This window comes from Balaenoptera acutorostrata, chromosome 1, assembly GCF_949987535.1.
Source record: "Balaenoptera acutorostrata chromosome 1, mBalAcu1.1, whole genome shotgun sequence".
Taxonomy (NCBI): domain Eukaryota; kingdom Metazoa; phylum Chordata; class Mammalia; order Artiodactyla; family Balaenopteridae; genus Balaenoptera; species Balaenoptera acutorostrata.
In genome coordinates, this window is record NC_080064.1 from 198328472 (window position 1) to 198356455 (window position 27984).

The following is a 27984-nucleotide window of genomic DNA, read 5'->3' on the forward strand; positions in this document are numbered from 1 at the left end:
CACTTGAGACCATTGATTTTCAATCTTTTCTTAAAAAAAATACTAACAAAATGAACTTGAGGTCAGTACAACTCAGGGAAAGAGGAATAAAAGGAATTTCAGAGCAAAGAGAAAATGCATCCTTCTTTAGGTGATCACGTCCCCACACTCCCAATACCCACAGAGCAGGAATGTCACTGCACAGCACAGGGGAGCCTTGGAGGGACAGCGGGTTCCGAAACTAACAAAAGGATTTTAGTTCTCGTTGATTATTCTGTCCTGGGATGAATAAAATCCACTTTAAAGACAGGGAAGGGGCGTTCTAATAGCAAAGAACTACATGTACAAAACACAGCAGTAAAAACCACACCTTAGCAGAAGTATGCCCTTAAAAGAATGAGGGAGTAATCAGGCAGCTGAACTTCTAGGCGGCTGCCATCCCCGCCCCTCCCCCGCCCCCTCTAAACAGTATGGACGCATAACAGTGGAGTGAGTAGTATTTGATTCAACAGAGGAAGACCTTCCCTGTATAGATGAGTCACAGCAGGGAGGACTACTGTGAAGTCACAGGAACTTCTGGTTTATCCCTGGCCCACTGAAGGCCCACTTCTCCTCCCCCTCTGCTCACCTAACATGTGCTGGCTCTGTTACTCTCTCAGTCCCCAGGGCCCAGAAATACTAGGGGGCCACGGAAAGACCCTCAAATAACACTCCCTCCTCAACCTTCCAGCTGTCGCAGGTTCACTCACATTCCACCACGTCCAGCTCCCTTCCCACACTCTACACCCAGCTCTGACGCCAACCCTGTCCCCCTCTCCCCAGGCCCCCGAAGTTTTGACAGGGCTCTTCCCTCTGTTTTCCTCCAGAACGGAACTGTGTTGCCCCTGCTACCTGTAGACTAGGAAAGTTATTTATTGTTGTAAAACAAGAGTTGGTATCCTTCCAATCATCGAGGCTGGATACTGTCCACACCCCGGCGCTCATACTCACCTTAATTCTCTGCAACACGCGAGGCGCAACTTAAATGTATATTCTCCCAAGCGCACGCTGAGTCAGAAATGAGGAGAAAGCGCCCCCGCGGCCGGGAGGAGAGGTGGTCTGGCCTCTCACACCCACTCAGTGTGCAGTCTCCTCCCTTGAGGGTCGGCTGCCCACCCTCCTCCGGGACAACCACCAGCGCGAGGGGCGTCAAATAAGCACAATCATCGCGGCACTGGTGCCTGTAATCACCCTGTGCACACAGTGAGAAACAGACATTCTGGAAAGGATCCTTGGTTCCCTGCAAACTGTCTCTGGGACCGGTCACTTCTCGCGGAGAACACACACGCCAGCGTCGCAGCGCTGGGTTCCCATGGAGGTCACGACCTCCCAGCTGTCGATGATGGGGTCGTAGCACTCGATGCTGCTCAGCAGGGAGTTCCCGTCGTAGCTGAGGGGGAAGAGTCGGGACTGAGCTCTGCAGCCACACGGCCCCCTCCCACACGAGCCGTCTCCCTCCCGAATCAAACCCCATCGCCACCCCAAATGCGGCTCGGATCACACCGCCCTGGATGACTGGTTTAACCCTCACCCTGCAATTGCATAAAGTCTCCCCCGAAGCACCGTGGCTCCGACGTAGCATCGCGGGGTGGTCATGCTAGTGACCGTTGTCCAGGAATCGGTGCGAATGTTGTACGCTTCGACAGAAGAAAGGTGGGCTGTACCATCGAATCCCCCCACCACATAAATATGGTCATTCAGCAGGGCTACTCCCGCACCTGGGGGAGAAAAGGTACAGCAAATGAATACTGCTAAGCTCAGGATCTGAATTCTAGAAACAAAACACTGTCACTGACGGCTAGCTGAATTCCAGAATGGCCGAGGGATGGGGACGGGGCCAGACAGGCCTGGAAGAATCTAGTCCAGCACAGGTTACCCGCCTGTAAACCCTCTTGAACTGGCTGTCATCTTCACCTTCGTTAATTCACAGCCCAACCCTTATCAGGAGAAAAGAAGGAAGTGGAAAAAAGAAGGCAATAAAGGGAGGAAAGGGGTTGTGACTGGCTCTGGAGCACATCTTGCCCAGAGGAAGGGTGCTCTCCTTCCTGTACCCCAGCCTGGGGGCTCAGGAAGCCCCTTCGCTGCACACGCACATTCCCTCAGGCAGTGCGCACCACGTGCACAGAGCAGGACTGGCTGCTAGGATGCAGGGAGGGGCCCAGATGCAAGAAACGAGTAAGACGGGAAGCCTTCGCCCTCAGACTGTACCCTAGTCAAAGTTTAGGCTGCCTTTAGTCTCACTGTATTTAGAGACAACAGGCTGGAGGAGAATGGACCTGACTCATGTTTCCCTCTGTCTCCAGTGAAGACGGGGCTGCAGCCCTGGTCCGCTGCCTGGCCTGTGGCTGCACCCTCACCGCACATACAAGGTTTGGACAGCTCCGTCTGTTGCCCCCCCAGATCTGACTGGTCTTACCAGAGCGCTTGGTGGCCATCGGTGTGACATTAGTCCAGTGTCCTGTATGGGGATCATATTTCTCAACTGAATTTAAGATATTCAAGCCATCATATCCTCCTGAAAGACAAAGCAGAGACCACTCCAGAAAGAATGGTAAGTCCTTATGCCCATTCCCATTCTGCCTGTCTCGAGTGTTTCAACTAAGTCTTTTAGTTCCAGTTCTCCCTCAAGGGTTCCAATAATCCAAAAAGAAATCTGACAGTACCCTGTTTTCTGCTTCCATGAAAAGGAGAATCCCAGTTAATGAAAAATATACTGCGATAGACCGGGGTTTTAGTGGAAGGAAGTCTATGAACGTCAGTCTGGTAAAAAGGATCCCACCCCGAGGCTGCTGCCCATCAGTTCTCCCCGCGTCCCAGCCCGCACACCTAGGCAGTAGATGACCCCGCTGGCCACCACGAGGCCGGCGCCTTCCCGGGCCGTCTGCATGTCTCCCAGCATGCTCCACTGGTCGATGTTTGGGTCATAGCGCTCCATACTGGTGTGACGCCTGCTTCCGTCAAAGCCCCCAGAGACATAGATCATATCTGCTCAGAATGAACAAGTCACAGCTATTAGAGAACGAGAGCCTTCTAATAACTCTTTTCTCTACAGATCTCCCACAACTCTTTCCAATGTTTGGGGGCAAAAGCAAGTGTTTTTTTAAGGGATAAGTCAATTAAGTCCTTTTTAAAGAGGACAGCACAATCGAGACATGTAAAAAGAATGGGGTAAGATGGAATCTTCAGAAACATTCCAAGGCTAGATGGAAATTTGCAAAAATACAACTAGTGCCAATTCCCCACTCAGCACACTGTAACTTGATTTACCAACTCTGTTGTCAGCGTTGAAACACCCATGAGTATTTCCGAAAGCAGAAAGGCGTATCTGATCTTACCAGCAGCCTCCACATTTCATAGAGAGGTATGAACCCCAATCCAGCCACCCCAAGATGCAAACGCTGCCCTGTGCACCAGCCTACCTCCTAAGGTGGTGGCCCCAGCCAGGCCTCGTCGGACATTCATAGGGGCCACAGAGTACCAGACCCCATCTTCGTCTGCCGTGTAGTCTAGACACTCCACTGAGCTGAGACGCGAACGGCCATCATAGCCGCCAATCACATAGATCCGGTCGTGAAGGGACACTGAGGCTACGTAGCGTCTCTTCCGAGTGATGCTCTAGGATTCAGGAGAGAAGAGGTCCCTCTGTCATTCAGTCACGCCAGACTTAGGCCTCACCTTCTGCTGTCCTTCCTGTTTTTATCTATGCACCTCTGCTTCTTCACCTGTCACTGTGCAGCCTTCTGAGCAGAGGTTCATCTGCTGTCTGGATGAAAACCTCTTGCTTCTTGTGTTGCTCTAACAGATTAAAGCCTTCCGTACGTTTGCCTCCTTCCAAGGCTTCCAAAGGACCTAATGTCCTTCCGTTATCCAGTATCCAATTCCTTTCTATTCCATAAGGCACTGGGCTAAAGACCGACATCCTTCCATAAAGTAGAAAGCTATTACCACAGTGCTATCTAAGGGCCAGGACCCAAAGACCCGAAAAGTTACGAGAAATGATCAAAAGATATCCAAGTTTTCTCAGAATTACTATTGTTCATTCAGCACTGAAACAGAGACACACCGAAGGAGAGAGATACAAACTTCCAAGTTCCACTGGACGCCAGTTCAGCGCAGCACAGCTTAACACAGTGTTCAGGTTAACAGGGCACAAGGGGAGCACCCTGGGAGTTGCACAGGCAGCTCGGGAAGGCGCGGGAATGGTGGCGGCCAGCTGAGTGTAACCTGACACAGGGTCATTAATATTTCTGATGTCTAATTAGTCAATAACTAACTACTGTAACTAAGTGTTGTAAGGAACATGATGCTGTTACCAGGCTTTTCTACTCTAAGGGCTGGATTAGTTATGATCTGGAGTCAGGGACTGCATTTAAGCTCTTTCCCCAGGCTTGGTTCCACCACTACTTACTGGCAAAAAGCTCCACTCCTGAGTCTTGGGATCATATTTCTCTACCACGTCGATGGGAGACTGCTGGCTTCCGAAGCCCCCGACCACCAGAAGCACTTCGTTGGCTCCTGAGGACAAGGGAGAAGGAGAGAGGTCACTTCCCCATCGCTGCTGGGTAACTCCTCACAGGGAAGGAGAAGGAGAAACAGGGCTAGGATACCTTGTTCTCTGCAGCCCAGAGAAGCCATCTGAAATAGGAGATTCATCATAAGCCTACCTAATAGGAAATTATTTCTTCCTGAGAACCTGAATCTCTGAAATTTAAATTTCTGGACAACATTAAAACTCCAGAAGGCAAGCTTGAACACACCCTACACCATTTCAACCCATCTAGACAACTCTGGCTGATTTCACAACAGGCTCCAAGTGCAGGCTGGAGACTGGAGGAGCTCTCTGCCCTTCTCACCCCGTAAAACTCAAAAGGGGAGTTTTTTTGTGATGGCAAAGAATGCTCTCCTAACCTTGTCCCCCAAAAGTTGAGAGTTGTGGCTTAGGAACCAAATGATAGATTAAAAAAATCTTTTCCATGACTTTAATTTTTCCAAATTAGCCAACTATACGACCACATTCCCTGCTAATTCATCAAAACTGCCAGGTAATCTAAGACTAGGCTTTTAAAGGGGGTCTTTTTCTCTACTATTTTCCCAAACAAGACATTTTGATAGCTTTTATATCGTCCCCTTTCCCCTAAGGACTTATTTGGATAATATTATTCTGATAGTATTTCTTTTGAGGAAATCCCCCGTGTATTGCTCTACTGGAGAGAACACTTAGCTGGAGCATTTAGGGAAATTCAGTCACCAGGAGGGCATTTTGTTGACCTGGACTTGAAAGAGCAAATGTAGTACCTTTAAACTGACAAGAAATACAGACAAGCCCCTAATGAAGTCACGGCTGTGACAATCATCCACAGCTGCTATGACCATCAGGGGAAAGCTCACATACCGCTTCATAACACTCAGCAGGAAGCACGCCACCATCACTTACGGAGTATTCTCGCCGAAAAATTGAGACTGAATCTTGAATCTTATCAAGCGTCTAGTCTAACCACCAGTTTACAGGAAATATAGGGGACAGAAGAATGTGTTAAATGAGACTACTTGGATGCAGTCAACAAAATCTAGACTGTGGGAAATTCTACAGGTTTCTTCAACAAATAAATTACAAAGGAAAACCAAAGCAGGAGGGAAAAACCTATGGATTAAAAGAGACTAAACAGGACTTCCTGGTGGCACAGTGGTTAAGAATCTGCCTACCAATGCAGGGGACACGGGTTCAATCCCTGGTCCAGGAAGATCCCACATGTCACGGAGCAACTGAGCCCGTGCGCCACAACTACTGAGCCTGCGCTCTAGAGCCCGCGAGCCACAACTACTGAGCCCACACGCCACAACTACTGAAGCCTGCGTGCCTAGGGCACGTGCTCCGCAACAAGAGAAGCCACCGCAATGAGAAGCCCACGCACCGCAACAAAGACTAGCCCCGGCTCGCCGCAACTAGAGAAAGCTCACGCGCAGCAACAAAGACCCAACGCAGCCAAAAATAAATAAATAAATTAAAGCCCAACAAAACATATGTGGAAAAAAATAAAGTTTCAAAATAAAATAAAATAAAAGAGACGAAAGAGTGCTATGAACTCAGTGCAATGTGTGGGCCTTGTCTGGATCCTGACTGGAGCAACTGAAGTGTCAAAAACAAAGAAAAATCAATTACGGGAAAACTGAGGAAGTGTGTATGTGTACTTGATATCTGATGAAGATAAATGCTGGGTTGTGTGTTTCTTATCTTTTACAGATACACACAAAAGCATAATATATATGGATGGAATTTTATCCTGTCTGGGATTTGCTTCAAAATACATAGGCTACGAGTTGATAATTGTTGAAACTGGACAATAGGTATGGGGGAAATGCTTATATTATTCTGTTTTTATACATGTTTGAAATTTTTCTTAAACCCACACATAAAGCATGGACTTTAACCTCCCCCTCTGAGAGGGCGCCTGTCCGTGAACTTGCCAAATAAAGTCCGTGGCCCCTTCTCCAAGGTGAGCAGCCATCTCCTTTTAGAAAACGAAGCATGTGAACAAAGGGCCCTTTTGTGCGATGCAGGTTTTCTTTCTGGAATCCCTCCAGGCTGCGGGAGGCCAGGGCCTGCGCTGGCAGCACCTCCCCGCCATCTGCCCCTTTCTCCCGCCTCTGACTTGAGCAGAGGAGGTGAGACAGAGATGACTCCCGAAAGCACCCACAACAGCCAAGGGGATTTTCTACGCTTCGCACGTTAAAAAAAACTCCATTGATTTTCAGCATTAATTTCAAAATCTGGAGGACCAATAGCACTCCCGTTGGCTGCACATTTCTCAGTAAACGTCCTGGTAACCCTGCATCCACAGAGGAATGTGGACAGGATGTCAGCGTGAGTCGCTCAGCGATTTATGGCTCTGAACCCTGGGGCTCCTAGACCACTAGAGGCTGGGGTGTCCGAACCTCTCTGCCAGGAAGGCCTCTTTTCATTACTTTCCCTGAAAGATCCTGTGTTTTAAAAGACTGCCTGCCACGTGAGTGTAAGTGGTTAACTTCCCCACTGCGGCTGGAGTTGATGTCGGTGCCAACAGAGCTTTTGATAAGGACGAGAGGGCCAGTGTCTTAACACTGAAAACATGTAATTTTAGTCAATTCTGATGTCTGTTTAGCCTGTGTAGCTTTTTCTAGCACAAAAATGATTTTCTTTTAAAAAGTTTAAAAAATAACTCAAGGGCTAGTATGACTGCCATCCTCACTCACGTTACCCACCCTTTGGTTAAAAAGATTTAAGAATTTTATGTCGTGTGATTATAAAACATATAATATATAAAATACATTTTCACTGTTAAAAAGCTTAAAAAGAAAGTGTTATGAAAAAAATTTAGCTATAATTCCACAATACAAAGACACGCCAAAACATAAGATTATTTCCTTCCAGTTTTGTTTCTAAATATTTATACAACATAAATGGGACCATATTGTAGTGCATCCTGTTTTTATTTCATTTTCTCAAGATATTAACAAAATCCTTTAATATATGATTTTAATATTCTTAGGCATTTTAGGAGTTCATGATTTGGGGTTATAAATAATCACATATAATGCTATGATAAACATCCTTGAATATGAAACTTTTCCCATTTTCTTAACACAGTAATGGGAGGGCTGCCTAGTGAAGAACGTGAACCTTAAAGAAATCTTTTGATCTATATTATAAAATACTGAGGTTGAAACAAATTCCATTCCCACCAACACTCTAAAGGTGCCAATCCATTCTACTCTCTGTAGCACTGGTATTGTTTTTTTATTCTTTGATACTTTGGTAGGCAAAAAATTGTATTTATTGTTTTAATTCTTGCCTTATCACTGCTAAGACTTTATAACTACTCCGGCTGAATCTCGCCCCTTATATTTAGCAGGACTCCCCTTCTGTGAGCCGTACACTCAAGTCTCTAGTGTTTGTTTCTTGCATGCATTTTTATGAGCTCTTTGCATGGAAACGACTTTAACCTTTTGCTGTGCCTGCAGCAGATTTATTTTCCTGATTTGTCTTACAATGTTGTACATGATTTTTATTTAGTCAAGTACACTGGCCTTTTCTTTTGCAACTTCTTCTATTGCTTTGTGCCTAGAAAGTCTTCCTCCCTCAGAGGAACTCCTAGGGTTTCACTGTCTTTGGACCCTCAGCTGGGACCACTACTCCAGCAGACTTACGAATGTGAGAAAGAGCCAGGGAAAGGGCTGACCAGAAGGAAGCCTGTTTGTTCTCTGCCAAGGAATGTGGCACTTGTCAAGTTAGATTTTTATCTTTATGATGAGGAAAATGTGTCTAAAACACCTGATAAGAGCAGTGTGAAAAGGCACATTACTCACACCGAGGCCTCCTGACAGTGCCACGTCACTATTTTTTTGGGGGGAGGAGGGGAACGTGTGTGCGCTGGGGTGTTTTGTTGGAGGAAAGTGCAGGCAGGTTGCAGGACTGCTAAGAACAGGTTCAGGGACCGACATTTTCATGTGCTCAGAAAAGAAGCCAGTGACAAAGTAGGAACTACAATTTCTATTACATCTTTTATGAGAGAGTAATGGGTAAGATTAATAGTTAAAACAAAATCCCCACACATTATTTGGCATGCTATTTTTCCTCAGCTGTATATTTAATTTCCTTATGCTGTATGCAAAGAGCCATCATCCTGGTAACTGGCTTAGCAACCTCTATGAATAGAGACGGGCAGAGGATAGGATGGATGGAACAATTTACTTCTAAGGTACTAACGTGGAGATGCTAAATTAAGAAGCTAGTAGGGTACAGTTTCATTATTTCCTTCCTAGAACTTTGGGAAAAAATGACCTCAAAACTATGAGGGCATGTAGAATCATATTCTAATCCCTCAAGGTCAGGACAATAAGCAAGTTCTCTGAGCAAGCAGGAGCTTTCTGCTGCCTGTTCAAAGAAAAGCAGGAAATGCACTCTAAAGAACCTTCTGGGTTTGGTGGTTCACACAAATTTTCATTGGACTTAGTTCGGTTTAACAAGCAATTATGTACTGGCTGGGACACTTCTGGCTCTACAAGAAAGAAACACATCTTCTGTATTGGAAAGAACTCTAGTGGCTGAATTTAACTCCTTTCATATGCCGAAGAAGAAATGGTAATCCAGAGAAGCTGAAGGACTTGTCCAAGTTCAAACAGCACGTTAGTAGACTAACAGAACTGGGAGTAAAAAATCAAAGTAAGCGAAATGTCTTGTCTCCTAGTGCCAGATTCTTTCCACTACATCACTGGCCCTCCTGGTACTTATAGAATATATATTTGTTATTTTCTCTGTAAGCTTATAGTAATAACACGGAGGTATATAAACAAAACATTAGTAGTTAATATCCCCCCGCAATCTCACTTTATTAAAGGTTAGTGTTTATCCTGTGTACATATCGTTTGTTTATGCTCAGGCAAACACACATATATAGGAGTTTTTGCCTCTTTCTTTTCCCCCACTCAGTGTACACAATTAATCTTACGTGTATCTGACTCAATGCTTTTAACAGTTTCGTGACATTCTATGGTACAGCTGTGCTATAATTCAGTCAACCATTAATCCCCCCCTTTACTTGGCATTGTTGTATTCATTTTTTTCTGGATATTAGCAATTTCTAGTAAACGTTCTTATGCATATATCTTTCCTCAGATGTGCTTATTTCTGTACTGACACATTGTTTCTACAGTACAGATTCCCAGAGGTGGGACACACAGGGCGTGCCCGTTTTAAACTCTAGTGACCACCTTGTTCTAATCTGCGGCTCCAGACCTCCTAGTGGAGCATCTTTGAAGCGCAAGGTGTTCCCTCCCACGTCCTCCTCTGTGTGCACCTGTGCGCCTCCCATGCCGCCTTCTGTGGGGTCACTGCTCTTCTTCTTGCTGATACGTATGGGTTCTTTTTACATTTAGTAGAAATGTTAACCTTTTGTCATACACATTGAGTACATTTTCTCCCAGTCCCCATCTTTTGACTTGACGTCTTTTGCCATCAATTAAAAAACCCAAAAAATCCCAAAAAACTGATGTAGTCAAGTAACCTTGAAGAGTTCTAGGTTTTTCTGTTTTAGTTAAAAAGGGGAGTAGAGGAAAGGGAGGTTGCTCTCTCATGGATACAGAATCTCAGTTTTGTAAGATGAGAAGAGTTCCTGACATGGGTTGTACAGCAGTGTGAATGTATTTAACACTGCTGATCTGTAAACTTAAAATGGAGAAGATGGTAAATTTTATGTTATGTATATTTTACCACAATTAAAAATAGAAAAAAAAGGCTCCTACCCAGAAGTTATACAAATAATTTTCGTATAATTTCTTCTAATATTTTCATGATTTTTCACTTAGTCCTTCAGTCTTTTTTAAAAATTACCTTTTCTATTTTTTCAATTTATCTTGTGTTGATTACATATCTCTGTATATAACAAGCGATACAGATCACATTTTGTCATCTCCCAGGAATTAACAGAACAGCATCCCTTTAAAAACAACAATAACAAAAAGTAGTATCTCTGGGTGGTAGAATTATGGATGACTCATTTATTTATTTTTTGCTTCTCTGTATTTCTAAAACTTCTACAGATATATACTACTTATGCCATTAAAAAATGAGATAAATCATCATTCTACTTAAATCTATCAATGAAAGGCTTAATTATCAATTAACACCTTAGCACACATGAGTCCACAGTCAGATAAGAGCAAAAATAGGAAGTGATAAAAACAAGATACCACCCCATATACACAGAGTAATTTATAACCTATGAAATGCTATCACACACAGTATCTAGGATCCTGGGACAGTGAAATGGAAGTGACGTAACATTTGAGCAGATTACGTGCCAGCTGCAATGTCAGGCATCTTACATGCGTGATGTCACTGGGCCTCCACAACAACCAGTGTGATAAGACATTAGCGTCCTCATTTCAGAGGCGAAAGCGTTGGCTCAGACAAGTGGACACCCTGTCCAGGCTCACAACCAGCCAGTCACTGGCTGGGCTGGGATCTGAACCCAGGTCTGTCTGCTGACATGGCAGCCTCCGTGCACAGCACTCACGTGTGCCGAGAGCCCTTCTCAGCCTTTCACTTGCTCTTCACGACAACCTTCAAGGGAGGAGCTATGATGACCCCCATTTTACAGATGAGGCAACTGACACAGAGAAGCTGAGTTTCCTGCCGAACACCCGGCAAGTGGTAAATGGGGACCCGCACCCAACCCACAGTCTGGCTTGAGTCCAGGCCCTTGACCACTGCATGCCATTGCCTCTGACCACCCTGGACTCCTCTGCAGTTCACCACGCTGCTGCTTCCCCTTCCTCTTTTCTCTTCACGTGGAGAAGGGCAGAGGTGGGGGAAGCAGACCACTTACTCACTACATGGCATTTGAGATATTTCTAATTCACAGGCTCCAAATATACTGAAATACAGTGACAACTTATGTTGCATAATACTTGACAATTTATGAAGTACTTTCACACACTTTATCTCATGTAATCCTCCAAAGAGTCATGTGAAATAGAAGGGAAGATATCCTTGGTTTAAAGGAAAGAAAGCTCAGGGTGGTAAAGGGACTTGTACAAGTTGACACAATTAATACAAGATGCCAGCTTACCTAGACGCGCCCTTGTCCTGGGTCCCTGCATCTGACTGCGCAGCTCAGGCCGCAGGTGAAACTTCTTTGCTTCATCAACGAGGTCCCTGCACTGTAAACTACAGCGGATGAAAGGCTGAAATACAGCAGGTAGGAGAGTGAGCTGCAGGACCATATCTAATAAAAGCATAAATGGCACATATAAAGAATTAAATTCTTAACACAGAAAACCAGTTTCCAAAGCCCTGTGGTTCCAGGAGGGCTGCTGGTAATAATTATGCTGCGGGTTTCCGGAATGATTAAAAAAAGATTTTTTTGAATAGATGTTACATGATTCAAAGGTATGTGAGGGGTATGTGAGTGGACTATAAGGAAGAAATTACAAACAGGAGACAAAGAGTTTGAGATGTGACACTAACCACCGGCATCTTTTCTAATGCAAACGACTGCAAAGCTGTGTCTGTAATTAACTTCCAAAGAGACCAGGGCTGGGCCAGAAGCAGGAGCACACGCGCCGCCCATCCAGGCCTCACCTACACATTACAAATCAGTGGCCCCCAGGGTACCGTCCAGGTAATGCACATGGTGAAGGTCAGAAAACGCACCACCGAGATCTCGGGCTGGAGAAACACTGATAAACAAACATGATATGATCCAAGTTGATATTATTGGGTTGACCAAAAAGTTCGTTCGGTTTTCTCGTAAGCTGGCTCTAGTAGCACTTAGCTGTCTTTAACTTCATTCGAAACAATTTTGTTAGACTGTATTGTGACAGCTGTCATATCAGCGTGCATTAAAAAAAAATACTTATCAAAATTGGTGAATTTTTGTGTAGCCATTTTAATACTGAAGACGGAAGAAAAAAACATTCTTGGCATATTATGCTTTATTATTTCAAGAAAGGTTAAAAACGCAACTGAAACGCAGAAAAAGATTTGTGTAGTGTATGGAGAAGGTGCTGTGACTAATCGAATGCGTCAAAAGTGGTTTGCAAAGTTTCATGCTGGAGATTTCTCACTGGACCATGCTCCATGGTCTGGCAGACCAGTTGATAGTGATCAAATCGAGACATTCATTGAGAAAATCAATGTTATACCACGCGGGAGATAGCCGACATACTCAAAATATCCAAATCAAGCATTGAAAATCATTTGCACCAGCTTGGTTACGTTAATTGCTTTGATGTCTGGGTTCAGTATTAAGGGGAAAAAAACCTTCTTGACTGTATTACCGCAAGCGATTCTCTACTGAAAAGTAACAAAGATGTTCTGTTTTTAATTATTGTGACGGACGATGAAAAGTGGATAGTGTACAACAATGTGGAATGGAAGAGATCGTGGGGCAAGTGAAATGAACCACCACCAACCACACCAAAGGCCGGTCTTCATCCAAAGAAGGTGATGTTGTGTATATGGTGGGATTGGAAGGGAGTCCTCTATGATGAGCTCCTTCCGGAAAACGAAATGATTAATTTCAACAAGTACTGTTCCCAATTAGACCAACTGAAAGCAGCACTCGACAAAAAGCATCCAGAATTAATCAACAGAAAACACATAATCTTCCATCAGGATAAAGCAAGGCTGCATTTTTCTTTGATGACCAGGCGAAAACTGTTACAGCTTGGCTGGGAAGTTCTGATTCACCTGCCAGACATTGTACCTTCGGATCTCCACTTATTTTGGTCTTTACAAAATTCTCTTAATGGAAAAAATTCCAATTCCCTGGAATACTGTAAAATGCACCTGGAACAGTTCTTTGCTCAAAAAGATAAAAAGTTTTGGGAAGATGGAATTATGAAGTTGCCTGGAAAACGGCAGAAGGTAGTGGAACAAAACGGTGAATACGGTTTTCAATAGAGTTCTTGGTGAAAATGAAAAATGTGTCTTTTATTTTTACTTAAAAACTGAAGGAACCTTTTGGCCAACCCAATAAATGCATCAAACTCCTTTCATGCTGGCCTCACCAGAAGTCAAAAATAGAGACTAGATAAGCAAAGCATCTTTTCCGAGGCAATTTGGAACAATTTCTGTTTAACAGAGAAGGGGACAAAACTTATCATCCAATGTTGCTTAAGCAAAACACTGAGGAGCACGTAAAGTGAAAAGACAACAAAGCACAAAATTAAATTAAGCCATAGACTTTCATTTCTGCCAGGAGACTGACTGGCCAAGCGACCGCCTGCAGACTCCCTGCCCCGGGCCCCCCGGGACATGCTTCCCAGGACGCTCGTGCCTCCTCTGAGGTGACCAGTTCTGAGTTCACGACACGAAACTACAAGAGACGCCCACAGTCCTGGGTCCTGTGTGACTCACCTCGGCATCTATGACATCCGTGATGTACCTGGGGGTCAGCAGGGGCATACGGACGTACTGCAGCAGGTCCGGCAAAGACTCTTCCCGCTCCTTCTTGGCGTGCTTCACCCAGTTGATGACGGCCTCGAAGACCGGCTCTTCAGAATCCACCTGCGAGTGTGTGACCACATCGTGGGGCTGCTCTGTAACCTCGCTTCCCTTCCCTTCCCGCCCCCATTATTTCCCATCTCTCAGAAATAAGTAGGCTCTTGGGAAAACAATCGTTTCAGACACAACTTGCTGAGATCATGAAGAGAGTTACAGTCAGATTGGGTGAAAAAAATCTAAGAGAGATAGTACCTAATAGACCATCAGTCACAAATTGGCTTTTAATTCAGAATTTTCCCCATTCCTGAATTTTTTTCTGGTCATTTCTGAAACTTCAGCAGGGGAAGGGGGAATCTGTTGCCCTATTCGAAACTGGCTCTTTTTTTTTTTTAATTTATTTATTTTGTTTATTTTTATTTTTGGCTGTGTTGGGTCTTCGTTGCTGTACGTGGGCTTTCTCTAGTTGCGGCGAGCGGGGGCTAGGCTTCGTTGCGGTGCGTGGGCGTCTCATTGCAGTGGCTTCTCTTGTTGCAGAGCACGGGCTCTAGGCACACGGGCTTCAGTTGTTGTGGCACGCAGGCTCAGCAGTTGTGGCTTGCGGGCTCTAGAGCGCAGGCTCAGTAGTTGTGGCGCACGGGATTAGCTGCTCCGCGGCATGTGGGATCTTCCCGGACCAGGGATCGAACCCGTGTCCCCTGCATTGGCAGCCAGATTCTTAACCACTGCGCCACCAGGGAAGCCCCCGAAACTGGCTCTTAAAATAACTTTTATTCATAGGTGTTGTCTAAGGACCTCCATGCTCACTCTCGGACCCCTCAGCCAAGGCTGTGAGCAGGAACTTCCCTTACAGCATCGTAAAGAGTGCAGGGTCTTCAAAGCACCGTCAATTAGTATTTGAGCAACTACTCTGTATTAGGCACCGTGCTATTTGAGATGACACATATAATTAATAATTTGGGGAACTTAGGTCTAAGCTACATATGACAGACTGGATAAGACACACCCTAAAAAACCTACATTACGTCCCCGGACAAGCACAAGGTACAGTAACACCTAGTACCTCCCCGAGACTGACACCTGAGGACTAGGCCTGTGTCCCTCCATCAGTCCCTAGAGTGTGTCTGTTCTGAGATAACTTTCAGAGTGTGACAGTGCCCAGACAAAGACATCACTCTGTGGACTTCTATCAAGAACTGAAAATACAGAAAATGTTTCAGAATGTTCATTCATTTGATGGATTTACCAAACACCTACTAGTGCCAGGAATTGTGGAGGGTTAATTATACAACGGTGAACAAATCAGACATGAACCTTCCTCTTAAGTGGGGAGATAATTGTTAAATCAGAAAAATGAACAATCCCATTCTGTCATTATGTACCACATAGGAAAAGTACAGGGGCTATGAGACAGAATAACACGAGATTTCTTCATTTAGGCTGACGGCACAGGGAATGCCTCCCTGCAGGAGCAATAGGTTTAAACCTGATGGAAGAGTAGCAGTTAGCCTCGGGGCAGACAGAAAGCACTTGGAAAAGCCCTACAACTGCACTGTCCAACACAGTAGCCATAAGCCACATGTGCTATTTACATCTACATTAATTAAAATGAAGTTAAATTAAAAATTCAGCTTCGGGAATTCCCTGGCGGTCCAGTGGTTAGGACTCCACGCTTCCATTGCAGGGAGCACAGGTTCGATCCCTGGTCGGGGAACTAAGATCCCGAAAGCCGTGTGGTGTGGCTAAAAAACCCCCCAAAACCCCAAAAGTCTGTCCTTAATAGCAATGAACGTGGCCAAAAAAAAAATTCAGCCTCTCAGTCACACTGGCCACATTTCAAGTGCTCAACAGCCACCTGTAGCTAGTGGCCAGTGAACTGGACAGCACAGACACAGGTCCTTTCCATCTTCACAGAACTTTCTATTGGACAGCTTAGGAAACGACAGAGGTTGGTGTGGCAGAATGAATGAGGGAGGGGACGAAAAAGATCAAGCTGGAGAAGTAAACAGAGCATCAGGAGACTGGATTTCACTCTAAACCGTTAAGAGGCTTCAAGTAGGCCAGTGTTGGGCCACACTGATGTCTGGTAAAGATTACTCTGAGAGCCACGGGAGGGCGGTTTAGAAGGGCTAAGAGCTGGGAGGCCAGTTAGAGGCTACTCGGGTCCATCAGGCAAAAGGTGACAATGCTTAGACTACGGCAGTGATGACAGAATCTACGTAACCAAATTTATGGGACGGCAAACTAGCCCAGCCTACTCACGGGTTACACGAGATGAGGGTGCAGGAGGGTGGTCATGATTTTTTAAATAAACTTTGGTTAAAGGCAAGGATGACAGGCTAATAGTTCTGAACAGCTGCGTGCTAGACTCTGACACATTCTAGGTTTAAATTAGATATATCCATTTAAAATGGGGTTTTTCAATCATGAGCAGAGATCCTTGATCTTACTGAGGACAGAACAAACTAGAATTGCAGAGAAAGAGCTAAACTGGGAAGAAAAACCCCCAACACTAATGCTTCACTATGGAGAAGATATTCTCCATAATAAATTTTCCCAGAGACTTCGTTAATGTATCAGGCACTGACATTCTTATTTAATGCTCAGAACAGCCCTACGTACTAAGTACGACTATTATCTACATTTTATGGGAGAGGTATCTGAAGGTCAGGGGTTAGGGGACACGCGTCACACAGCCAAGCCCAAACCCCAGTGTGACCCTGAAGCCCGTGTTGTTTTAAACAACGTGACACGCTGCCTCCATTGTTTCAAGTACTATTGTTTTACATGGTCCAGAGGAAGCGTTAGCCCTGGGGCCAGACATCTGGTTCCTGCTTCTGGCTGGTATATGAAAGAGAAAAAATGTCATTTGCTGAAAAAAAGCAAAGGCCAGTCTCGCTGGACACTTAAGGAAGACCGTACAAAAGAGTTCATCCCGGCTTCTGCAGAAGTCAGTTGTTTGCCCTCCCTGTTCCATCCGGTTTTATCCCCCAGTCTCCACTGTTCTAAAATAAACGGTTGCTGTGACTACTTCCAGATCTGGTCAGATAGAAACACAGCTCACAGCTCCGTGGTTAAGAGAAGAGACTGGGGGTGCAGATGGGCGGTGCTCGTCCTGCCCCTCCTGGCTGTGTGAGGGTGATGACTAACCACAGCGCCAGCTTCCTCCTCTGAAAAACGGACACAGTTCTGAGAATTAAACAAGATTTACAAAGGCCGGACTTCCCCAGCAGTCCAGCGGTTAAGACTCTGTGCTCCCAACGCAAGGGCCCGGGTTCGATCCCTGGTCAGGGAACTAGAGCCCGCATGCCGCAACTAAGACCCGGCGCAGACAAATAAATAAGTAAACGTTTAAAGTCGTTTTTCATTATTATCTCAGGAGAGTGAGAGAGGAAAAAAAAAATAAAAGAACTCTTAGCCTCCTTAGAGAATCGAATGTCTCCTCACTGGGGAAAACAAACCCAACAGGTGGACCCCTCCCCAGCACTTGGCTCTGCTAGGTGTCTTCCAGAAGCTTCTAACCACAGGGCTGGAGCACTGGAGAGGAATGCCTGGCTTCCGCGACACGTACAGCCCCCGCTGCACTCACTCCAACGCCCAACCTAACTACAGATCTACACGCGACCACCGCTCTGCGGGGGACTGAGGCTGCCTCTCCGCTGGGCCGCGCCCCTGAGCGCTCTGGCTCACCAGGCGGGACCCTGCCGCTCCAACGCCCCATCCGCTTCAACGCCCGGTCCGCTCCAACGCCAGGTCCGCGGGGCCCTCTGCTCCCACGGGCGCCAGTCAGCTGGCACCGGCTCACGATCCCCAACTTCCCGCCCGTCCTTTTCAATCCACTTCCTTTACGATCTCATTTAAATCCAGAAGGTTTTCTTCTTTCCTCTATGGAATTTCCTCCCTTTGAATAGGCTCGTTATTCTCCTGATGCTCAGTCATCATTTTTGTCTTTTTGTCTGTCGCTACTACTACACTGTGAATTCTCTGAAAACAGGACTGTGTCTTACTCACTCTTGGCTCCCCAGCACCTGGCATGGTGATTGCTATATAGGAAGACATTCTTGGTAAATGTTTTAAAATGCTTATTCCATACTGTTTAATAGTGATTCTTAACCACTGGGATCACAAATTTCATTGAGGGAGGTAGCGAACTCCCTTCCATAAATATGCAAATACGTTTGGCATGTAATTTCAGGGACATTTAATGAAACCTTAGAGCTTAATATGGACCCTGCTACAGAAGTACAACAACTCCGCCTTGCTTTCTGGTCTTCTGGCCCAGTCCTGAAGAGAGCTAATGCCAAGCCAAGACTGTACCTGGATCTCATCACACTTGATGAGCTTTTCCACCTCTCCTTGACTGAGAAGAATGAATTCTTCATGCTGCACCACTTCAGGAAAATGCTTCTGGCTAAAAACCTCAGCTGCTTGCATCAGATCAACACAGTTGTGAGTTTCCGCAAAGTCCCTGATACCCAGGCAGTTAGAAGGGTCCAGCTGGCTTTCCAAGAACTCGCAGCAGGCTTGCTTCACGCCTAGGACAGACAAAGACAATGAGTCCTTGAGGACACTCGGCCAGGTGGATGGGCCTATATTCTTGGATCACAACATCTCCACGTAGTATCAGAGGAACCCTGGCTCAACGCCTAAGAATCAGATTAGAAATTTTATGCTTTGGGAATTCAAATCCTATTTTTGTCTTACGTGCTGTGTGGCCTTCTGCAAGGACTTTACAAATGTCTGCTGCTGCATTAGAACAAGTACGGCAAGACGAATTGCTTCTATGGACACTGCCACAATTAAACAAACATGCCTATAAAACTCTTGGGAATCAAGCTATAAAACCAACTTAATTTAGCATAGTGTACCTAATTTCTACTCCACATGAAAACTTACTAAAAGACTCCGGTGAAGGAAAAATAGGAGATACTGATAACAATCTCATATTTGTCTAACTGAAAAGCTCAGAGTATAAAATTAATGTTAGAGCTGTGCACTAATGCAAAAACTTCACACAGTTTCAATCATGTATGAAAAACTGAAAATAACAGAAACAGAACTGGAGGTTAGGGACAGACAGGTTGGGAACTGGAAGGGGGATCATCTCCAATCCTGTGAAAACTTTACACTTTCACTTTTGTGTGTCAATTTAAATTTTTAATAGATAATTTATATGATTCAACAAATTAAAGGCACAGAAGGGTTTATGTGAATAGCCGCCCTAGCCTCCCTACCCACCTGGTCATCTAGTTCCCTTCCATGGAGGCAACGACGCGTATCAGTTTTCTGTGTTTCCCTGCAGGACTGCTGTGCACATATATGGAAGGAAAGGCATCTATTATCCCCTCCTCCACTTTTTTAAAAACAAAAAGTAAATGCTCTCTTCCAAAGAGCCAAAGACTCACATTTGGAGGCTACTCTATACTGCAACTGAAATCTCAACTTCTGTGCCATGGGCAGTAAACATGAGGCCCACAGTCTGTCTCCTTAATTTTCACGATTAAGTTTACATCACGAATTTTAAACATCTCCAGGGTCACTGTGGCACGAACAAGTTTAGCATCTGTACCTTTCAGCTGAAGCAGGCAGGCTGCAGGGAGCAGTTCCTGGACATTCTCCACCGTCACGTGCACGGTCTCAGTGTACACAAAGTCCAACAGGATTTCCATGGTCGAGGCAGTTAAACCCTGGATATCTACATACGGTTTCCCCTTCTCTGAAAGCTGAAAGTTCAAAGGGTATGAAACCATGGTGGTTATAATTCCACAAGATTAAGGCAGAGTCTCATATACAAGAGTTTGAAGGGACATTAACAATATTAACTGAATATCAGAGGAACCCTGGCTCAACGCCTAAGAATCAGATTAGAAATTTTATGCTTTGGGAATTCAAATCCTATTTTTGTCTTATGTGCTGAGAGATCTAAAAAAAAAGATCGACTATTTTGTTTGATTTGTACAAAGCAAACACGGCATATATCTGTAGCTTTTCAAATACGGGGGAGCTATGTGTAACCCAAGAAGATACAGAGGTTGACACCTTCCTGGAATATTAATTTTACTTGTGAATAATTTTAAATGCTGCTTTCATACTAAAACAAATACAGATGTAACACCAAATAGAACCAAAAGTTGCCATGAGCATGCCACTAGTGTCCATGAGCTTTTAAGATGAAATACAAACTTCACTGAGATTTCATGCTTGTAGATGCCCCAGGAGTTCCAGCTCCAGACCCTCCAGGATGAGCCAGCACGGCCCTATCTGTCCCTAGACTACACGCAGGTCATCTTGAGAGGGCGTCTGCTGTACCGCTGAAGACAACAGGATTGTGTGATACTTCTTTAAATACTGGGTTGACTCTCTTTTGGGATAACCGAATTACTGGTGGTACATTTAGTCTAGACGATATCCTTGGAGTTACGAGTGTAGTTGAGACCAGATAATCATAGAAAATGGTTTAGCTAATGGTAGAAATCTTCAGTTTTACAGGACAGTAAACTATCTGAAAACTGATTACCTTACAAAAATTTTACTCGATTGTAACCTTAGTTTAGAAATTCCAATTACTTACAAAATTCCAGTGCACGTCCATTATGAACTAAATGTCTTTATCATCAGCCCAGAACAATAATCAGAAAGTATTCTCTACCAAAGCCAAGAACAAAATAAATCCCTAACAATATAAAAAGTCACCAGTACATTATTTTGAAAAAACATTTTACTAACATTTAACACAGTATAAGTATTTACAAACAGAAACATATGAGTACATTTATGTCAGGAATTTCTTAGTCAATAAACTATATTCCCATTAGCCAAATAGCTTAAATATGTAAATGAGATCACTATGTAGTAACTTAGAGCAACTGTAGTATTTCACATTAATATTTGCTTTACAATTTTTCAGGGTGCCTCTCATTTATTATTATTTCATCTGATTCTCACAGCAAACTGGTAAGGCAGTCAGGTCTGATATTACTGCCCTTTAAGACATAAAGGATCTAACGTTCAGCGAAGTTATGTGACTTAACCAAGGCCTCAACTAATAAGCGACAGATCAAAGCCAGGCCTCCTGCCTCACCCTGTGCTCTTTCAGTTGCACCACATTTAAGGAGCAATTTAGGGCTGGAAGAGAACGAAGAAGCCATCAAGTTCAATCACTCTGTTCTACAGACAACCTAGTGAGGTTAGATGGTCACCAGGGTTCACAAAGAATTACTAAGAGAACTGAACCTAAAATCCAGGTCTCTCCCGCCTCCTAGAGAAATGGAAATAAAAACAAAAATAAACAAATGGGACCTAATGAAACTTAAAAGCTTTTGCACAGCAAAGGAAACCATAAACAAGACGAAAAGACAACCCTCAGAATGGGAGAAAATATTTGCAAATGAAGCAACTGACAAAGGATTAATCTCCAAAATTTACAAGCAGCTCATGCAGCTCAATATCAAAAAAACAAACAACACAATCCAAAAATGGGCAGAAGACTTAAACAGACATTTCTCCAAAGAAGATATACAGATTGCCAACAAACACATGAAAAAATGCTCAATGTCACTAATCATTAGGGAAATGCAAATCAAAGCTACAATGAGGTATCACCTTACACCAGTCAGAATGGCCATCATCAAAAAATCTACAAACAATAAATGCTGGAGGTGTGGAGAAAAGTGAACCCTCATGCACTGTTGGTGGGAATGTAAATTGACACATTCACTATGGAGAACGGTATGGAGGTTCCTTAAAAAACTAAAAATAGAACTACCATATGACCCAGCAATCCCACTACTGGGCATATACCCTGAGAAAACCATAATTCAAAAAGAGTCATGTACCACAATGTTCACTGCAGCACTATTTACAATAGCCAGGACATGGAAGCAACCTAAGTGTCCATCGACAGATGAATGGATAAAGAAGATGTGGCACATGTATACAATGGAATATTACTCAGCCATAAAAAGAAATGAAATGGAGGTATTTGTAGTGAGGTGGATGGACCTAGAGTCTGTCATACAGAGTGAAGTAAGTCAGAAAGAGAAAAACAAATACTGTATGCTAACACATATATATGGAATCTAAAAAAAAAAAAAAAAACATTCTGAAGAACCTAGGGGCAGGAAAGGAATAAAGACGCAGACGTAGAGAATGGACTTGAGGACATGGGGAGGGGGAAGGGTAAGCTGGGACGAAGTGAGAGAGTGGCATGGACATATATACACTACCAAATGTAAAACAGATAGATAGCTAGTGGGAAGCAGCCGCATAGCACAGGGAGATCAGCTCGGTGCCTTGTGACCACCTAGAGGGGTGGGATAGGGAGGGTGGGAGGGAGAGGCAAGAGGGAGGGGATATGGGGATATATGTATATGTATAGCTGTGATTCAGCTATACATATGTATAGCTGTGATTCACTTTGTTATAAAGCAGAAAGTAACACACCATTGTAAAGCAACTATACTCCAATAAACATGTTAAAAAAAAGAAAAAAAGTCCAGGTCTCTGGAACCACTCCTTTAAACAACTTAAATGCAAGGGTATGCAGAACAGTATGGAGGTTCTTAAAAAACTAAAAATAGTTATCATACTTTAGTTCTTAAAAAACTAAAAATAGAGTTATCATACTCCTGGGCATATATACGGAAAAGATGAAAACTTTAATTTGAAAAGATACATGCACCCCGGTGTTCACAGCAACACTATTTACAATAACCAAGACATGTAAGAAACCTAAGTGTCCATCAACAGATGAAAGGGTAAAGAAGATGCGGTGTGTATACATATGTGTGCGTGTGTGTATGTATGTACGCACACACACACACACACAATGGAACATTACTCAGCCATAACACAGTAATAAAAACAACTGTGCCATATGCAGCAACGTGGATGGGCCTAGAGATTGTCATACAGTAAGTGAGGTAAATCAGACAGAGAAAGGCAAGTACCATATGACATCACTTCTGTATGGAGTCTTAAAAAATGATACAAATGAACTTATTTACAAAACAGAAATAGACTCACAGACACAGGAAACAAATTTATGGTTACCAAAGTGGGGGGGAGGGAAAATTAGCAGTTTAGAATGAACAGATACACACTACTATATATAAAATAGGTAAACAACAAGGACCTACTGTATAGCACAGGGAACTATATGCAATATCCTGCAATAACCTATAATGCAAAAGAATCTGAAAAAGAATATACAACACACACGTATAACTGAATTTGCCGTACACGTGAAACTAACACAATGTTGTAAATCAACTATACTTCAATTAAAAAAAAAACAAACTCAAGGGGATAGGAGGATGAGTGAAATAGATGAGGGAGATTAAGAGGTAAAAACTTCCAATTACAAAATAAATGAGTCACAGAGATGAAATGTACAGCATGAGGAATAAAGTGAATAATATTGTAATACCTTTGAACAGTGACAGATGGTAACTAGATTTGTTGCAGTGATCATTTTATATTGTATAGAAATAATGAATTACTATGTTGTGCACCTCAAACATAGTGTTGTAGGTTAATTATACCTCAGTTGAAAAAGACAAGACCATTTGACACTTTCTTGCCTGATGTCAGTTTTTAAAGAAAGACTATAAAATAATCACTGGTGAGAAAAAAAATAAAAGAGAGTTCTTTTACAGAACTCCACACTAATTCCTGAACGTGCAGAGAAAGAGTGAAGACCGGATGCACAACGTGTAGTGAGCAGCCAGCAGTCCGAGTCCTCAGTGCTTCCTGCTGGCAGCCGTGACACTCGCCCAGTTAAATAAATACCAGCGCTCTGGTGCTCCTTGGGATACTGTACAGGACAGGGTCTGTAATGTCGCCCTGCACAGGGTCACTTCAAAATTAGCCTGGGGCTTCCCTGGTGGCGCAGTGGTTAAGAATCTGCCTGCCAATGCAGGGGACACGGGTTCGAGCCCTGGTCTGGGAAGATCCCACATGGCGCGGAGCAACTAAGCCCGTGTGTCACAACTACTGAGCCTGCGCTCTAGAGCCCACGAGCCACAACTACTGAGTCTGCGCTCCAGAGCCCGCAAGCCACAACTATTGAGCCCAAGTGCTGCAACTACTGAAGCTCACGCACCTAGAGCCCGTGCTCCGTGACAAGCCACTGCAATGAGAAGCCCGCACACCGCAATGAAGAGTAGCCCCCGCTCGCCGCAACTAGAGAAAGCCCGCGCGCAGCAACGAAGACCCAGCGCAGCCAAAAATAAATAAATAAATAAATAAATAAATGTTTAAAAAAAAGAAAAAAAAATTAGCCTGGATCTGCTGGGGCGACGTGTCAGGCTTCCGCGTTCTCCCTGCCAGCCACATGCCTGAGCACTGGTTCAGCATCACACACGACTCTGGCTTTACAATTAGAACATCAAAATTAGAATCAAGCTAAGTTAATTCAGGATTAAATCCCCTCTACCATTTACAAGCTATAAGGCATTTAGCAGCTGAGACCTTATTTCTTCATTTGTAAAATGAGACGGTAACAACTACCCCTGGGGTGAGTGGGATGCGACAATCACCTAACACAGCATCTGCCCATAAAAGGCAGTTACTGACATTTTCATGACACGATCTCTCCCACTCAGGTCACCAGCAACACCCGCACTGATAAAACACTGGTGGTTGAGAGGATTTTTTAAAAAGTGTTACTGTAATGAAATATGTCAGCCATACATATAAGTAGAGATAAACGATATAATCAACAGTGGTGTACTCACCATTCAAGCTTAAAAAGAAATCAAGACAATTTATTTAAAATTAAAAAATCAGACTTGAGATATTGGGAGCTGAGGTCTGCAGTGCTCCCCTCTGCTCAGCTGAGTCCCTCACGATTCACCCAGCAGCCTCCTTCACATCTTAGCTGTCTTGCCAGGCAATTACTAAGGCAGTCTTTTTCCTAATACTTTGTGAGCACTACCTCTTTTCTTGCCAAGCCAACCTGTTTCTAATTCCCTTGTTAAAGGCTTGTGCTCCAGAGCCAGCATCTTTTTCTAGGTGATACTTCACACACCCACACAGTCAGGCACTAAGCCCTCTCCCTCTCATTTGCAATTACTCTAAAGCCTTCACTGGTAGAATGAAGACTGATTTTCTCCACATATTGTTCGAAGAAATGGGATGAGGACTGAGGCTCACTCCTCTTTCCTTCCCCCCTCCCTCTTCCCCAGGTTTCACTTTAAAATATTAAACTTTAGAAGAAGGAAAACAAATTTACAAAACAGTAAGTAAAATCCAATAGCTGGTATTTGTTTTACTACGTGCTAGACATTGTTCTAAGCACGTCATATGTAATTTTCTCAAGTAATTGTAACAGTAACCGTATGCTATTGTGTATTACTATTATCCCTCATTCAGAGATGAGAAAACTAAGGCACAGTCAAGTGGCAGATCTTATCCAGAGTCGGCCCATTTAACACCATACTACAGAAATTCACTATTACATCAAACTTCTACTATTTTAGTCAGGAAAATGAGACAACTGTGAAGTGACATGTGTGAGGTTCCACTTGTGAGGAGATGACTCACCACTTACCTCACTGGTGAACATGGCACAGAAGTAATCGCTGCAGGCAGCCAACACAATCCGATGGGCAGGGAAGTCTTTCTGTTCCACTCTCAGTGTCACATCACAGAGCGTATTGCTCTTCCTGAGGGAGTTCATAGAATTAAGGATGGATTTAGCATGAGTATTTGTCATTATGTCTTTGGGGGCCATAATGCCGCCCATCAGGCAATATGGAGAGAGAATGAAAGGGATCCTTGGATTCTGCAGGTACAAGAGAGAGAGAAAAAAATAACAATGAGCATATTTGAAGGACTGGAGAAACTAAATATATTCAGTTAGCTTTACAAATTAACGAGGCTCCATCACACTCAAACATCCACAAATAGGAAGCACTCCTATTCCTGGTATTACCAACACAACCTAGCCACTAACTATCCCGAGTAAAAATGATCTCTTCTTCCTCTGAATTCCATTATCATCGAGTGCCCAAACCACTTGACATTTATTGTAATCAGTACTCAACTGTACTGTAAGTAGAAAGAGACTATACATTTCCTGCCTATCTTCACAAGGCTGCTGTCTCACATGATAAAATGAGAAGATAAAATTTCTTAACGGTGTGACATCGCTATTTTTAATATAACCCTAACCCTTAAGTAGATTAAGTAGGTAAATATTTAGAGGGTGGGGACCCTGTTTTATATATTTTTTTCTCTCCTAGCAAGTGTATAATAAATGGTTAGTAATAGAACACAAGAAAAGAAAAACTGCATATTCAACCTAGAGCAATAAAGGCCAGTATCAGTAAAAATAAACTTTTCTAAAGAAGCGCACAAATAATTATTTATGATGACTTCCACTATATCTGGATTTCTTCTTAAAGTGAAACTTCAAATGAGGACCCATACTGAATAATGGAAACCATGCAAGCTTATTTATGAACTTTCTCTTAAGCTACTGAAGCTCTTGTATAGAAGGGTCTCCCTACTCAATTAGTAAACATCAATCAGCATTAACAAATCAATATTTGCAGTAATTCTTCTATACTAAGAGAGAGAGACTTACTAAGATAGAAACCTGTCAAAACTCTACTACTAATTTTACGGCCATAGCCAGTCACTTGTAAAGTTCACCTGTATGCATCAATTAAATGAACTCAGTAATATCAATAGGTTACATATAAAAAAGAACCAATGTAAGAAGTACTTTCGTGGTTGTTGACAGGCTTTAGTCCCACTATTTTTTTTGTTGTTGTCTATTTGCTTCCAGGACAATTTCTGGGGAATGAAATGGGGGTGGTTATTAAGAGAGTCTGTCTTATGTGGAATCCAAAACTTTCTGAAAGGATCCAAGAAAATAAAGTCAATCTATGGTTTTCAAGAGTCCACAACTCACAACCATAATTTCATATGAATAGGAAAAACGAGATCCTAAATTCTCATCTACTCCTGTTTATACTTAGCGTATTATTCTATGAGCGCTCCAACCACTCCGCAAGACCCATTTTACAGAAAAGGTGATTCATCAAAGCATAAGATGATTTTCAAAAAGATTTTCCTTAAGTCAACTTAGTTTCAACTCTGGAGATGTGAGAAAGGTCTGCACAGACCCCCTCCCCCCCTTGACGGTGAAGACTTTCTCGGGGGGTTACGACCTGGCTCGGCCTGTCAAAACAACGCGACCCCAACGCGGCTCGGTCTCCCTCCCGGGGTTCTCGACCTCCGCCCTCCGCCCCGAGGTGGCCTGGCCCAGGGCTCCCGCGAGCCTCCCGGTGGAGCGGCTGCGCCGCGGAAGCCTTGGGCGGCGTCGAATTGCGGAGGGGCCGCCTTCCCGGCGGGCGAGGAGCGATGCTGTCCTACCCGACAGCCTGCAAGCGGAGGTCTGGGCGCTGGACGCCAGGAGACTCCTCCTCGCCCGGAGGGGACGACGGTGGGAGAGGCGGGAGGGAAGGGCGTCGGCCGCCGCCCCGGGGCCACTCACCTGCGCTCCGGCCCGTGGGCTGGGCGCGGGGCGAGCTGGCGGCCCGGGAAGAACCCAAGCGCCGCCGCCCCGACCCGGAGGCTCAGGCGCGGTCCCGGCGGCCGCGCGCTGTGATGACGCCACGCCCGCCCGCCCGCGTCACGTGAGTGGCCACGTCACGTGACCCGCGGGTGCGCATTGCCGGCTTCTGCGAGCCTGGAGAAAGCAGCGAGGAGGGTTCGGGGGACTGGGGACGGAGAACTGGGGGCGGAGGGGGGTTCGGGCGCGAGGGCCGGGGTGCAGCCCCAGCCAGGTGACCGGCTGAGACGATGTTCCCCAGGGCCGCGAGGCGCGGCGGACTGAGAGGATCCCAGCGATTTCTAAGCTAAGGGGCTGACTGCAGGGCGTGTTTTACCTGACAGGTATTCAGGAGCCCTCTCACGTCGAGAAAACCCACGGAGTCTTCCAATTTCTTCACTTCCATTGTCCACAATGGCCTTTT

General features: G+C 44.4%; 1 protein-coding gene across 2 annotated transcripts; it reads right to left on the reverse strand.

Annotated features, from left to right (window-relative positions):
- Positions 1 to 12: 12 nt before the first annotated feature.
- KLHL12 (kelch like family member 12) lies at positions 13 to 27981 on the reverse strand. 2 transcript variants are annotated; one of them, XM_028166661.2, is made up of 12 exons: positions 27902 to 27981; positions 25551 to 25794; positions 19569 to 19722; positions 18317 to 18534; positions 13916 to 14065; positions 11625 to 11739; positions 4427 to 4533; positions 3438 to 3633; positions 2845 to 3003; positions 2435 to 2533; positions 1550 to 1736; positions 13 to 1408 (listed from the first exon to the last, which is right to left on the reverse strand). In XM_028166661.2, exons 1-12 carry the CDS (start codon positions 27964 to 27966, stop codon positions 1282 to 1284), a joined length of 1821 nt encoding a protein of 606 aa, XP_028022462.2. In that variant the 5' UTR covers positions 27967 to 27981; the 3' UTR covers positions 13 to 1281. The 2 variants fall into 2 exon arrangements, with proteins under 2 accessions (XP_028022462.2, XP_007182742.1); XM_007182680.2 differs by lacking the exon at positions 27902 to 27981 and adding an exon at positions 27504 to 27626 and having other exon boundaries at positions 25551 to 25784.
- Between the last annotated feature and the right edge of the window lie 3 nt (positions 27982 to 27984).